Genomic DNA, 15,699 nt, shown 5'->3' with positions numbered 1-15,699 from the left:
GAGAAGTTAAGTGTCTTGCAGACAAGTGGCAGAGCCAATATTAGAACCCAGGTCCTTCTTGACTCTCAGGCCCATGCTCTATTAGGTCACAATGCTTCTCAATAAATGATATTTGTTTAGCATTTACACTCAATAAATATTATTGACTGACTGGTTAATTCATTATGCCAAAAGAAGCTCAATTAACAACTTCTTTCCCTTGCACAATAGCCAAACCATTGGATAGCAACACTTTTCAATTAGAATTAGTTCAAATGGAATTTGACACACTTGCAGATGTATCCTTGCCCCACTTCCTAAAACCTGTGAACCAGAAAAGTGAATTCATGGTCTTGACTAGGATAGACATATTTTATTAAAATAGAAATGGGCTGCAAGAAAATCATTGATAAAAATGAGTAATTGCATGAGACTTACGTATTTGGTTTCTCGCCCAGCTGATCTCTGAAGAGTTGAAGGCATCTGTACATCAATTAAATGGGCATGATTAAGTTGATGAATCCTATATTTTTCATCTTAATTATTTTATATATTATATTTTTCTTGTTAAACATTTCTTATCCCTTGCCTAAGTAACATTTTTATGTATTTTCCCTTCTGTGGTGGTCGAGGACATATTTGGAGATTTAAGCAAAGGACAAACTCTAAGTCATAAAGGGTAAGAAAAGAGAATAAGAACGTCTGATTAAGACCCATGGAGGGATATGGTTTGGATAACTGGGCTGAGGAATGGTATACCCCTGAAACTGGGAAAATGTAGGGAAAGAGGTTAACTTTGATGACCAGCCTAAGATCCACTATTCTTAATCAGGAAGCAGACCCTTTGACACAAATAGTGCCATGTTAATCAAAGGGGCTTGGTTATTTGAACTGGAAAGGAGGTTCCTGGGAAGGGTATTCTAAATACGTTGGAGAATGTTTGCCTCCTGCCTGTAGTGGGAAAACAGGTAGACTGGAACTAGGACTTGTCCAGCAAAGGCAAGGAAAAATGGGATGAATAGATGCCAAGGTTGGGTCAGAAAGGGGGAAAATGTGCATTTTCCTGTCATTGTTCTGGTAATCACTAAGCTTTTACTACATGTCAAGCACTGTTCTAAGCAAAGTGGTAGATACAAGTCAATCAGGTTGGACATAGTCCCTGTCCCATATGGGGCTCACAGTCTAAGTAGGAGGAAAAACAGGTATTGAATTCCCATTTTACAGCCCCCACAAATATCCCCATCTCTAAAGACAATCAAGTTTCTGTAACAACTGAGAACCCATTTGGCTTGAGCCCCATTTAATGCCATTCATTCAGTTGTACTTATTGAATGCTTACTGTGAACAGAGCCATTGAATGTGGACTCCCGTGAGTTTAGATGAAGTACTCTTTGCGCCGGAGGAGGGCTTATCCCAACTGTAGCTGAGAACACCTAACCAAGAGACATTCTAGGAGCTGCCAAAAAGATGTTCCCCAGAAGCTAAATGTATCAGCCGCAGTTATTGGCCAAGGGTCTCCACGATACCAAAGATAACCCTTGGATTGGCTGAATCCCCAGACAAGCCATGAGTCATCTATGACTGCCTAGATGTCTCTTGTCAGGGCTTCAGCTGATCAGAAGTGAGCCACCACCTCTTCTTATGGGACTTTGAACGGCAACTACTGAGCTGGACTTGCCAGTGACTCCTCTGGAATAAAAGACCAACAGACTCTCCTCTCTGCTCCTCTTTACTCAATGAGTCACCAAACCAGTTCCAGCTTTAAGCTCTTTTCCAAGTCTGATTCTGGCCTGCCTGCCTCTGGCAGTCACATTCCCTCTGGCCTTCTGGAAGAATCTCTTTTCTGCTAGAGAATTCTCATTTTTGATCTTTATAAAGGTGGATTTTCTCAGAAACTAAAGCTCTAAGAAAAATAGTTTATTTTTCTTTAATTAGGTCTTAAAAACCTTATTTTTTTGCCATTTTAAACATACTGTTGCTCAGAATTTAAACATGGAGTCAAACCTAAAATTCCAAAATTATACATAGATTGGTCTTTGCTGAAAATGCAAATGCAGGAACACTTTACAAAGAGCAATGTGGTCTAGTGGATAGAGCATGGGCCTGGGAATCAGAGGACCTGGATTCTAATCCCAGCTCTGTCACATCTGCTGTATGACCTTGGGTAAATCACTTTACTTCTCTGTGCCTCAGTTCTCTCATCTGTAAAATGGGGATTAAGTCTGTTAACTCCATGAGGAACAGGGACTGTTTACAACCCAATTTGCTTGTATTCCCCCCACCCCCTCCCTTTATCTCCATCCCCCAACACTTAGTAAAGTGCCTGGCACATAGTGTTTAACAAATACCATAATGGTCATTATTATTATTTACTATATTTGTTAGTGAAGGTCAAACTGACATTTTAGAAACAGTAAGCACTTAATAAATACCATTGATTGATTGATTGATTGATTGAAATTCCCCTCCAATTTACTCTCCAGTGGTTTTTGCTCTCCAATGGCTTCTTCCCCACTGCTTTTAAACACGCCAATGTCTCCTGTATCCTAAAAAAAAACCTTCCTTGATCCCACAGGTTCCTCCAGTTATCACCCCATCTCCATCCTACCATTTCTCTCCAACTCCTTGCGGAAGTTGTAAACATCCGTTGTCTCTAGTTCCTCTCCTATAATTCTCTCGTTGACCCCTTCCAATCCAGCTTCCATCCCCTTCACTCTACAGAAACTGCTCATTCAAAGGGCACAAATTATCTCCTTCTTCCCAAATCCAATGGCTTCTACTCCATCCAAATTCTTCGTGACTTCGCAGCTGCCTTTGACACTGTAGACCATTCCTTCTCTGGAAACACTATCTAACCTCAGCTTTACTGACATTGTCCTCTCTTAGTTGTCCTACTATCTCTCTGGCTACTAATTCTCAGATTATTTTGCAGGCTCCTCCACTACCTCCCATTCCCTAACTGTGGGGGTCCCTCAATATAAGGGAGATCCTTTTATATACTCCATCTACACTTATTCCCTTGGAGAACTCATTGGCTCTCAAGGATTCAAATACCACTGGCTTTAAAGGACTCAATCACCTTGTCCCCTCTTACTACATCTTGCTACTCTCCTACTACAACCCAGCCCACAAACTTCTTTATTCTAATACTAACCTTTTCTCTGTACCTCGATCTTGTCTGTCTGTCCATTGACCTCTCACCCACATCCTACCTCTGGCCTGGAACGCCCTCCATGCTCTTATAAGGGAAAATTGCTCTCCCCCACTTTAAAGCCTATTGAAGGCATACCTCCTCCACATGAAGCCTTCCCTGACTAAGCCTTCCTCTCCTCACTTCCTTTACATCGCCTTGACTTGCTGCCTTCATTCAACTTCCCTCCCATTTCCACAGCACATATAAATATAAAAATCATTTATTTATGTATTTATTTATTTATATTAATATCTGTCTCCCCACCTAGTCTGTGAGCTCAATGTGGGCAGGGAATGTGTCTGTTTGTTGTTGCATTTTACTCTTCCAAGAGCTTAGTACAGTGCTTTGCACAGAGTTAGCACTCACTAAATACAATTGAAAGAATGAATGAAAAAATGAATGAATGAATGAATGAATGAATGAATGAATAGGCAGATGATTCCTAAATCTACATCTCCAACTCTGACCTCTCTCTGTCTCTGCAGTTTCACATCTCCTACTGCCTTGATGACATCTCTACTTGCATGTCAAGTCGTTACCTAAAAATTAACATGTCAAAAACCAAACTCCTTATCTTTGCACCCAAACCTTGCCCTTCCCCTGACTTTCCCATCACTATAGATGGCACCACCATCATTCCTGTCTCACAAGTCCATAAACTTGGCATTATCCTTGACTCCTCTCTCTCATTAAAACCACATATTCAATCTATCTCTAAATCTTGTAGGTTCAACCCTCACAACATGGCTAAGATCTGTCTTTTCCTTTCCATCCAAACTGCTACCATGTTGATCCAAGTACTTATCCTTTCCTGCCTTGAATACCATATCAACCTCCTTGCTGACCTCTGCCTCCTGTCTCTCCCCACTTTAGTCCATACTTTACTCGGCTGCATAGATCACTTTTCTACAAAAACATTTGGTCCACGTTTCCCCATTCCTCCAGAACTTTCAGTGGTTACCCATCTGTCTCTGCATCAAACAGAAACTGCTTACCATCAGCTTTAAAGCACTCAATTGCCTTGTCTTCTCTGACTTCACCAACCTCTTCCCCATGTCCTGCTTCTGGCCTGGAATGCCCTCCCTCTTCATATCTGAGACACTTACTCTTCTCCCTTCAAAGTCTTACTGAAGGCACATCTCCTCCAAGAGGCAAAGACCACTGATTAAGCCCCTCTTTTCCTTTCTTCCACTCCCTTCTGCATCACCCTGAATTGATCCCATTATTCACCACCCCTCAACCAACACCACAGCACTTATGTACATAACTGTAATTTATTTATTTATATTGATGTCTGTCTCCCCCTCTAGACTGTAAGCACATTATGGGCAGGGAATATGTTTGCTATATTGTTATATTGTACTCTCCCAAGAGCTTAGTCCAGTGTTCTGTATACAATTAGCTCTCAATAAATACTATTGCTTGCTTGATTGATCCCCTCTATACTGTAAGCTCCCTCTAGACTATAAGCCTCATATAGACTGAAAGCTCCCACTAGACTTGTTGTGGGCAGAAAATGGGTCTACAGACTCTCTTACATTGTACTCTCCCAAGTGTTTAATATAGTGCACTGCACACAGTAATTGTTCAATAAATAACAGTGATTGATTGATTAAGAATGTGAATCCCAAGTGGGACAGGAACAAGAGCTAAGGTTCACTTAGCTGGTTTTTTGTGGGCATTTTGAGGTAATAAACATTAGTCTAAAAGCTCTAGTGTACTATACTCTCCCAACTACTTAGTAAAGTACACTGGACAAAGTAAGTACTCAATAAATGACAATGATTAATCGATTGGACAATCTGAGATGAGGTCTCTGTGACTCCTCCTTTTGAAACCCTTCTTAACCTTTCTCATTCAGAAGGCCTCCCTAATTCTAATTCCCTCATTTCATCCTCTTGTACCACCTTACCAATTGGGTATTCAAATTCCCTTGTAGCATTTATAAACACATCTTTATATTCTATTATTTCTGTGTCTGCTGTCCCACTCTATTGTAAGGTCTTGGGTGATAGGTACTATTTCCACTAATTCTATTGTACTTTCCCTAACACTGAATGTATTCTTATTGTACATGTTAAGCACTTATTATAAACTAAGCACTGTTCTAAGCACTGGGTTAGATACAGATTGGACAGAGTCCCCATCCCTCATGGAATTTACAGCAGGTGTTTAGTAAAGTTGATTGATTTATTGAAATGAGAAGGGCAAGTTCAAAAGACGCTGACTACCATAGAAACTGTCAGAAAAGTGAAGCTGAAATAGATAAATCCTTTTTTATTCATACTGGAAATCTAAAAAGGAAAATGGACACACCCTGGATGGCTTGGCCAATAGAACAGTCAACCCATTGTTCTCTAGGACCAACCCTGCCCATCACACTGTCCTTACTTCTCTTTTCACCAATAAATCCAATTTCCCTAGATATATTGGGTGGTATAGAAGCCAACAGCAATGATAATAATACTCTATCTCCAAAGAACTCAATCCACTTGGCAGATATATTTAGTTTATCCCTAAAATATCCATCTAAAAGTTTTTACGGAGCTAATTTATCCATCTTTCACACTGTTGTGCATGCATATCTGGTATAATTTGTGCTCAACAGTGAAAATTCCCATTTGCCTACTTCATCTTACATTATTCTTTTCAATTGCTACTCCCCTCATTAGAATCATTTCTTCTCAGTGTCTTTCCTGTGGAAGGTCTCAGTCCTGCATATATTTTGAGTTTCTTTTCTACTTTGCAGTGGTTTTAAGCTCCAGACTGCAAGCTCTTTGTGGACAGGAAATGTGTCTACCAACTTTTTTACATTTAACTCTCCCAAGCACTTAATATAGTGCTCTGCACACAGTAAATGCTCAACAAATATGACTGATTGATGTTCAAATGAAAGTCAGTATCTTCATAAAGTATTAATAATCCTCACATTTGTGACATTTGTGATCCTATTCCAAAAAGCACTAATTCTATGGCCTGAGAGTATATTAAACATCAAACCTGCCTTGACCAGGAGACAAATGAGCAAATGGTCTGGAAATTCAGAAGAAAAAAAATGAAAATGAAAATGAATAATGGGGAAGAACAATAAGCTCTTAGAAGATGCCCACATCTCTAATCATTATATCACTAATTCATGCCATGAGCAAAAGATGATTTCAACACTGTTCTGCTCCTCAATCTGAACCAATCACTCTCTAGCATGTAGAAATTTACATTTTGTGACATATTTATTGATATTCAAATAGTCCCTTTCCTCAAGAGCCCCCAAAGCTCTTCAATTACCTCATCCCTATTCCCTAAAGGTAGTGGCTAATGTTAATGGACACACTTTAATAATAATAATTATGGCATTTGATAAGTGCTTACTATGTACAATGCATTGTTCTAAGCACTGGAGTTGATGCAAGGTAATCAGGTTATCCCACATGAGGATCACAGTCTTAATCCCCATTTTACAAATGAGGTAACTGAGGCACGGAGAAGTTAAGTGACTTGCCCAAAGTCACACAGCTGACAAGTGGCAGACCCGGGATCAGAACCCATGACCTCTGATTCCCAAGCCCATGCTCTTTCCATTAAGCCATGCTGCTTCTCATACAGAAGAGCAACCTGACTCATAAGCCAGCTGAGGGGCAAAAATAGTTCTGCAGTGAGTTTGGGGAAGGAAAAACAGCTCAGAGTTGCAATATGAGTAGAGCAAAGCGAAAGCTAATTACCAGTCCAAACCATTCAGGTGTTTCCCAAAGCAGATCAGATAAATGTTTGAAGCCACTCCACAAGTCAGAAGTCTCTGCGTGACGTCAACATGGCAACCTGCCTAAGGAGCTTAATTTGGATCTTGACATCCCTCAGCCAAACCATTAACGGTATTTATTGAGTGCTTACTGTGTGCAGAGCACTGAAATAAGCACTTGGGAGAGTACAATACACTGTTACCACATTAATACAATCACTCATCCTATCCCACCTGGATTACTGCATCAGCCTCCTTACTGACCTCCCAGCCTCTTGTCTCTCCCCACTCCAGTCCATACTTCACTTTGCTGTCTGGATCATTTTTCTACAGCAACACACAGGACATGTTTCCCCACTCCTCAAGAAACTCCAGTGGTTGCCCATCCACCTCCGCATCAAACAAAAACACACATTTAGCTTTGAAGCACTCAATCACCATGCCCCCTACACCACCTCGCTACTCCTCTACTACAACCCAGCCCACATTCTTTGCTCCTCTAATGCTAACCTTCTCACTGTGCCTTGATCTTGTCTATCTTCCAACTGACCCCTCTCCCACATCCTACCTCTGGCCTGGAACGTCCTCCCACCTCAAATCCAACAGACAATTACTCTCCCCTCCTTCAAAGCCTTATTGAAGGCACATCTCTTCCAAGAGGCATTTCCTAGATTAAGCCCTCTTTTCCTGTTCTCCCCCTCCATTCTACATTGCTCTGACTTGCTCCCTTTATTCATCCTCCATCCCAGCCCCACAGCACTTACATATGGAACTGTAATTTATTTATTTATATTGTCTTTCTCCCCCACTCTAGACTGTGAGCTCATTCTTTACAGGGAATGTCACTGTTTATTGAGAAGCAGCATAGCCTAGTGTCAGGAGAAATGTGCTTAGGAGTCAGAGGAAGTGGGTTCTAATCCTGGATCTGCCATTTGCTGCTGTGTGACCTTGGGCAAGTCACGTCACTTCTCTGTGCCTCAGAAACCTCATCTGTAAAATGGCGATTAAGACTGTGAGCCCCATAGGGGACAACCTGATTACCTTGTGTCTACCCTTGCACTTAGAACAGTGCTTGGCATATAGTAAGCGCTTAGCAAATACCATAATTATTACTATTATTGTTGTATTGTACTTTCCCAAGTGCTTAGTAATAATAATTATGGTATTTGTTAAGCACTTACTATGTGCCAAGCACTGTTCTAAGCACTGGGGTAGACACAAGATAATCAGGATGGACACAGTTCCTGTCCCACATAGGGCTCACATTTTTAAACCCCATTTTACAGATGAGGAAAGTGAGGCACAAAGAACTGAAGTGACTTGTCCAAGGTCACATGGCAAACAAGTGGTAGAGCCGGGATTGGAACCCATGACCTTCTGATTCCCAGGCTCATGCTCTATCCTTTAGGCCATGCTCCTTCCCTACAATGCTCTGCACACAGTAAGTGCTTCAATAAAATGATTGAATGAATGGATGGATTCCTGGCCCACAATGAGCCTCAAACTGCCCTAACCTCCCAGCCATCAGCTCTGCACTGAGTGACCTCAGTCTGCTCTCCAAACTCAGGCAGTCAGACTGTGCACAGTGGAGGAAGGAGAAAAGGGTAGCTGGACTTCTCTCCTTCCCACCACCCCCTTACCTCAGGGCCACCGGCTACTAGTCAGGAGATAGGTTGGGTAACACAGTCTCTCAATTTAAGTACCTCCTCTCCAAGAGTTCCATCTATTGTGGCAACAAAAATCTACTAGTATTAAATCCTCATTAATATTAACTAACAAGTCAGATCCATGTGAGCATACAGGAGACTCCAGGAAAGTCAATGAATTGTGTTCAATCAATTGTATCTATTGAGTGCTTACTAGTACCAAGCACTGTACTAACAGCTTGGGAGAGTATAGTGAACAGAGTTGGTAGACATGCCCCCTGCTTGTAACAAGCTTACAGTCTAGAGGGAGAGACAGAAATTTATATAAATAAATTAAAAATATGTACTTAAGTGCTTTGGGACTGAGGAAGGGCTGAATAAAGAAAACAAATTCAAATGTAAGGCTGAAGCATAAGGGAATGGGAGAAATGGAAATGAGGGCTTAGATGGGGAAGGCCTCTTGTAGGAGATGTGCTTTTAATAAAGTTTTGAAACTTGGGGAGAGTGATCGCCTATTGGATATAAAGAGGGAAGGTTTTCCAGGCCAGAGGTAAGATGTGGTCAAGGGGTTGGTGGTGAGATAGATAAGATTGAAGAACTGTGAGTATATTGGCATTAGAGGAGCAAAGGGTGTTGCAGTTGGAAATCAGGGAAGTAAGGTAGGAGTGGTCAAGGTGATTGAGTGCTTTAAAGCCTATAGCAAGGAGTTTCTGTTTGATGCAGAGGTGGATGGGCAACCACTGGAGGTTTTTGAGGAATGGAGAAAAATGTACTGAATGGTTTTGTAAATGATCTGGGTTCATGGAGAAGTATGGACTGGTGTGGGGAGAGACTGGATGCAAGGAGGCCAGCAAGGATACGGGTGCAGAAATCAAGGTGGGATGGACTGACATGGTAACAATCTGGATGGAGAGGAATGGGCAGATTTTAGTGATGTTGTGAAGGTTAAACTCATAGGATTTGGTGACAGACTGAATATGTGGATTGAATGAGAGAGCTGAATCGAAGATACTGCCAAGGTTAAAGGCTTGTGAGACAGGAAGGATGGTGATACTGACTACAGTAACAGAAAAGTTGAGAGGAGTACAGGGTTTGGATGGGAACATGAGGAGTTTTCTTTCGGACATGTTAGATTTGATGGGTTAGAGGGACATCTAAGTAGTGATATTCTGATAGCAGGAGGACACATGAGGCTGCAGAGAAGGAGTGTCTGGGGCTATAGAATTGGGAGTCATACTCATAGAGATGATAGTTGAAGCCATGGGAGTGAATGAGTTTTCCAAGGGAGTGAGTATAGATGGAGAATAAAAGGGGACCTAGAATTGAGCCTTGAGGGACATATTTCAAATAGTCATCAGTTGCCACAAGTCAGAGCCAATCTGAGAGAGACTGAATTTTTTGCCTAATGTTGAATGCAAAAGGAAAAAAACAGAAGTGACCATAGCATTTAAATCTTCAGCATTTTGGGCAGTTGGGACACTCTGACCTCAGCAGCCGGCTGTATAGCAAAAGTAGCATAATCTATTGGAGAGAACTTGGCCTGGGAATTAGAAGGACTTCAGTTCTAATCCCAGCACCATCATTTGCCAGCCATGTGATCTTGGGCAAAATACCATAAAATAAAAGTAGGTGAAGATTACAGTAGAGCAGACTATGTAGGTTGCTCCATTTAGTCAAGTGAATAAGACCATCACTAGTTGGGGCACAGCAGTAGCCATACTTGTCTTTTTTTTTTGCTGTCGAGTCATCTCCGACCCATAGCAACTCCATGGACACATGTCTCCCAGAATGCCCCAACTCCATCTGCAATTGTTCTATGGTAGTGGATCCATAGAGTTCTCATAGTAAAAATACAGAAGTGGTTTACCATTGCCTCCTTCATTGCAGAAAACTTGAGTATCCACCCTTGACTCTCTCCCATGCCACTGCTGCCCAGCACAGGTAGGTTTTGGCTTGTAGCAGATTGCTTTCCATTCGATAGCCACTGCCCAAGCTAGGACTGGAATGGGTAGGCCTCTGCTTGACTCTCCGTCCCATAGTTGAGACTGGTAGAGAACTGGAAACTCTCTAGGTGCGACCCTAAGAGGAGAGTAGCCATGTACCTGTTGGTTACTCATTTATTGGCTTGGATCTAAATTTTTTTAATTTACCTCTATGCTTATTGTTTTTGTCTTCTCTCTCCCACTTAGCTATAGCATTTGCATCAATGTATGCCACCTATAAGATGCTTTAGGGGAGGGATTGCACCTTTGGAGTTTTCCAAGATCCTAGTACAGTATTGTGCTGTGCATATGTTAAGGACTCAATAAATTCCATTAATACTAACACTGACGTTAGAAAGTTCTACAAAATACTCACGTACTTTGTTCACATCTGAATCCAGTAATGTCTGGAGGGAACTTGAAGGTGACTCTAAATGTTGCTGTAAAAAAGAAAAGGAAAATTCATGAGATTAACTGCCAAGGGGGAGAGAGTGGAAGAGAAACGAAGGAAATGTTTGAATTGGACAGTCTACTCTAAGGTATTACCAAGGAATCCTGTAAGACCTTATCAATGGTAGCACAGAGCTCTTCAGTTTGCTGCCTGAGCTGTGCAGGGGAACACAACTGGAAAAATCGAAACCGGTTACCGGGTTAGTACTGTGCCTTGTGGTACTGAATCTGCCACAGAGGAGATGTATTGACATTACCTCCAGATGTGGGTCTGATACGTCATCCTTCGGGATACTTCCTTTCTTAGCTGGTTCATCCAAAGCCTGTAGATAAATAAAAGAGTTTTGAGATGAGGTAACTAGTCCAATATGAATGTGACAACAGAAAGAATCCTTATCTAGCAATTCAGAGGAAGTCCAACTATCGGGGGTGGGGGTGGGGAAGCAAAGAAAATGATGTGTACTTAGTCTGTTTTTTGTTGTTCTTTTTTGAGACTAAGAGGCACCATAACATGGTCCTGGAAGTTCTCCTTCCCTCTCAGCAATTGGGAGAGAGGAGAGAATGTGTAGTTGAGTTCCTTAATGTTCTAGGATATCTGCATGGCAGGTCCTTGAAATGTGGCAGGATTATTCATAAACTGAAAAGGCTCCAGCCTGGATGTAGAAATATAACCAGAGTGAGCAAGAAGAACTGAAGGTGTCAGTATAAACTGTATGGACAAAAAACCAGGATAACCCAATTTGGAGACATGCAATTTTTTTTTTTTAATTGTCCAGGACAGTCTGTAAAAATCTGCTCCTGTTCTAAGGTCTGCTCTGTGATCTTGGGCAAATCACTTAACTTCTCTATGCCTGATTACCTCATCTGTAAAATGGAGATTAAGATGGTGACTGTATCCTACCTGATTATTTTATATCTACTCCAGAACTTAGCACAGTCTCTGGCAAATAGTAAGTGTTTAAAAAATTCCTTAAAAAACAAAACTGCAGACTTTGTTACTGGAAACATTCTGAAATGTTTTTATTTTTCATGGTATTTGTTAAGCACTTACTAAGTGTCACTGGGGTAGATAAAAGTTATCAGATTGGACACAGACCTTGTCCTACCTGGGGCTCACAGTCTAAGTAGGAGATAGTAGGATTTAATTCCCATTTTACAGTTGAGGAAAGTGAGGCACAGAGAAGTTAAGTGACTTGCCCAAGGTCACCCAGCAAGAAATTGGCAGAGTCAGGATAGGAACACAGGTCCTCTGACTCTCAGGCCCATGCTGTTTCCTTTCGGCCAGCTGCTTCTCTGAGGAAATTTGGTAGTAGACAAGCTTGGAGAGCAAAGTTACCCCCACATAATGCCATAGGATTCACAAGAGTAGAATAATCTCTACCCACATTTGGTCTTTGTACCCTTTTTTCCCTTCACTCTCAGCCCCACAACACTCATGTACATAATTCATTTTGTTGCCTGTCTCCCCCTCTAAACTGTAAACTCTTTATGGGAAGTCTACCAACATGTCTACCAACTCTGATATACTGCACGGATATACTAATATAAGTGGTTGGCACAGTGCACATAGTAAGTGCTCAGTAGATACGACTGATTGATTGATTCCATTCTATCAGAGAGCCGTTCTTCTGTGTCTGGAATCTATTCCGAGTGGTAATGCCTCAAAAAGAAAAGAAGGCTGACCATGAGATCCATGCCTACCTTGCTTGCTTTCCTTCCTCTACCATATCAGTCCTAAATTCCCACCAGCTCTTCAAAACACAGTTAACCTCCACTTGCAATCCAGTGTGTGAGGTCCTAGTAAATTCAAGGTCTCAACCTAATAGCTGCCATGCTGAGGACTAGCTTAAGCAGAGCCAGAGGAATTAATTTAAATGATATACTTCTCTCTGGGCATATTAAAGTGTAGACCCCTTATGGGCAAGGCCATGTGTGTTTTTTCCTGTTTATTTTTTCCCAAGTGCTTAGTACAGTGGTTTACACTCAGTAGGTGTTGAATAAATATCATTACTACTGATGATAATTAACCAAACTCCTGAGATGTCAGGACTAAGAACCCAGATAGAGAATTCATTACAGGGCTTGCAGAGAGCCACTGGCATTCTCTAATTCCTATCATGCTCTCTCTGGGGCATAAAGTGCAATGTGAAAAGCAGTGTGGCCTAAGGGATAGAACATGGGTCTAGGAGTCAGAAGGACCTGGGTTCTAGTCTCTGCTCTCCAACTTGTCTACTGTGTGACCTTGGGAAAATCATTTAACTTCTCTGTGCTGCAGTTACTTCATCTGTAAAATCAGAATTAAGACTGTGGGCCCCATGTGGGACATGGACTGTGTCCAACCTGATTAGCTTGTATCTACCCCAGTGCTTAGTACACTGCCTGGTACATAGAAAGCACTTAACAAGGCAGGGAATGTGTACACTAATTCTGTCATATTGTACTCTCCCAAGTGCCTAGTACAGTGTTCTGCATGTTTTACATGCTTAATAAATACCATTGATTGATTGATTTGATTAACAAATACCATGAAATAAAAAACAAGGGAGAAGGCAGTCCAGGGTGTCACACACTGCAAAGTACACATGTGATCTTTGCCCAAGAATGATGCAGAAATGGAACTAGAACTCTGGTCTCCTGAGTTCTAGACTTATGGTCTTTCCACTAGATCCATAACAAGGCTACCATTAATTATAGTATTACTACCACCACTACTACCATAGCAGTGGGATTAAGACTGTGAGCCCTTGAAGGACAGGGACTGTATCCAACACAGTATCTACCCCAGTGCTTAGTACTGTGCCTGGCACATAAACACTTAACAAATACCAGAAAAAAATGCCAAAGTTTTTTGATAACAAAACAAGACCAGCTAACCAACCTCAGCACAGAATCAACTCTATTTTAAATGCTCCTACTGCATACATTCTCTCTCATTCATCTCTTTTTTAGCTGGGAATTGGTCAGTTGGGAGAGACAGTAAAGAATGTTACTTGGATCAAGAGAAAGGATCACTTATAACTGTAGCTCAAAAAGCCATTTCTGACTGGGCAGATTATTTTTACTGGGGGCTTTATGTGTAACGATTCTTAGCATTTCTCTTAACACTTGTTACAAAATTAGCTTGGGGTGCTTGGTCATAAGTCACACTCACATCTGCTACCCTGAACATATTCCATAAATGATTGAGTGGATATACATTTTTGCTTAGGTTAAAAATCATCAAAACTAATATTTATTTAATGTGATTCACCTTCCAGTCACTAGAAATTATTTAGTGTTTACAACTTGAAAATAAATTACCTTAAAATGATTCAGATCTCAGGCAGATAACACCTTTCTAGTATTTTGTATTTTCCAGTATCCCCTCCCCACTCCTCTACTCCCCACCCCAGCCCGGAGTGCTTTTACGCCAGTTACCTCATTTTAGCCTTACAACATCCCTAGAAGTTGTGGAGGCAGGTGTTTTTAGCTCCATTTTACAAATAAGGAAACTGAGGCTCAGATAGATTAAGTGATTTGCTCTAGTTCTCCCTCAAGGAGGCAGAAATGTCTGAAAAGTTTCATTCATTTTGAGTAAAAAACATGTATTTGTTAGACATATACAGATTTTTTGATAAAGGACTTTACCATCTACCCAAGTACCATACAGGTTAATTAGAATTTTTAAATTTGAAATGAATATGTCAGTCTTGAAACTAAAGAATAGCGGCTTTATTAGAACACTAAATTTTCTGAATTGTAATGTATTGATCCATCTTTTTAAGCAACTACTAAAAAATGGTAATAAATTGCTGGTTATTAAAGAAAATATCAGAGACCACTGGAATTGTGCAGACAATTTAGAACCCAGGTCTAATAATAACAACTAATTCAAATTGTTTGAGCTACAAATATCCTCCTATCCTATAACACAGAACATAGAGATTCACTCTTTTTAATTAGGCCATTAAATTCAATATAACCAATGCAAATAGCATCATTTTGTGGTTGTCCATGTCAGATTGTTTGAATTAAACTTATTTTCACTGTCAAATGGCTGTTAAGTTGACCTCTATAGAATCTCCAGGTAGAGTGAAGTAACTGAGATATAGATAGGTTTTGGAAGTAAATTGTTCTCTGCAGAAGGAGTCATATGAGGATGTAGTGGTAGACTCCAGATTTCCATTCTTTTCTCTCTGGTTGTTTTCCCAACCCACAATTTACCAGGAGCAGTAATTTTTAAGGATAAGCAGTCAATGACTTTCAAAATCAAACTACAGAATTAATCAAAATCTTGAGGAGATACACTTTTTTGAGCTGATCTAGCTGTTGTATGCTGGAACTAATCCCCAAGCATTATAAGAGGCTTTGCTTGATTTTAAGTCATACATGCTCCACCAAGAATAGAACAAAAGGTTTTCCCAGTGGAATGAGTCTTGTTTAGATCACCGTGCCAGAATTCAGGAAAAACATCAGAATGTAATGGGAAGCAGTGTGGCCTGGGAATCCATGGACCTGGGTTCTAATCCCAACTCTGTCAAGAGTACTCTGTGTAAACTTGGACAAGTTACTTAATAATACTAATAATAATGGTATTTGTTAAGCGCTTACTATGTGCAGAGCACTGTTCTAAGTGCTGGGTAGATACAGGGTAATCAGGTTGTCCTACATGAGGCTCACAGTCTTAATCCCCATTTTACAGATGAGGGAACTGAGGCACAGAGAAGTTAAGTG

At 40.8% G+C, this 15,699-nt stretch overlaps 1 protein-coding gene across 15 annotated transcripts in view; it reads right to left on the bottom strand.

Annotated features, from left to right (window-relative positions):
* Window positions 1-15,699, bottom strand: part of LOC100073568 (muscular LMNA interacting protein) — a 221,747-nt gene that overhangs the window by 79,250 nt on the left and 126,798 nt on the right. For 11 of the 15 annotated variants that reach the window (XM_029075082.1, XM_029075002.1, XM_029075053.1 and 8 more), the window contains 4 exons: window positions 11,244-11,309; window positions 11,083-11,160; window positions 10,917-10,976; window positions 418-462 (listed from right to left, as the gene is read on the bottom strand). In XM_029075082.1, coding sequence (XP_028930915.1) covers window positions 418-462; window positions 10,917-10,976; window positions 11,083-11,160; window positions 11,244-11,309 — 249 coding nt within the window. The remainder of the gene's footprint in view (window positions 1-417; window positions 463-10,916; window positions 10,977-11,082; window positions 11,161-11,243; window positions 11,310-15,699) is intronic. The other 4 variants (XM_029075019.1, XM_029075124.1, XM_029075012.1 and 1 more) reach the window with 3 other exon arrangements.

The sequence above is a fragment of the Ornithorhynchus anatinus genome, chromosome 1 (assembly GCF_004115215.2).
Source record: "Ornithorhynchus anatinus isolate Pmale09 chromosome 1, mOrnAna1.pri.v4, whole genome shotgun sequence".
NCBI classification, from domain to species: Eukaryota; Metazoa; Chordata; class Mammalia; order Monotremata; family Ornithorhynchidae; genus Ornithorhynchus; species Ornithorhynchus anatinus.
The sequence above is the reverse complement of the archived record's forward strand: the minus strand, read 5'-3'. Positions and strand labels throughout refer to the sequence as shown.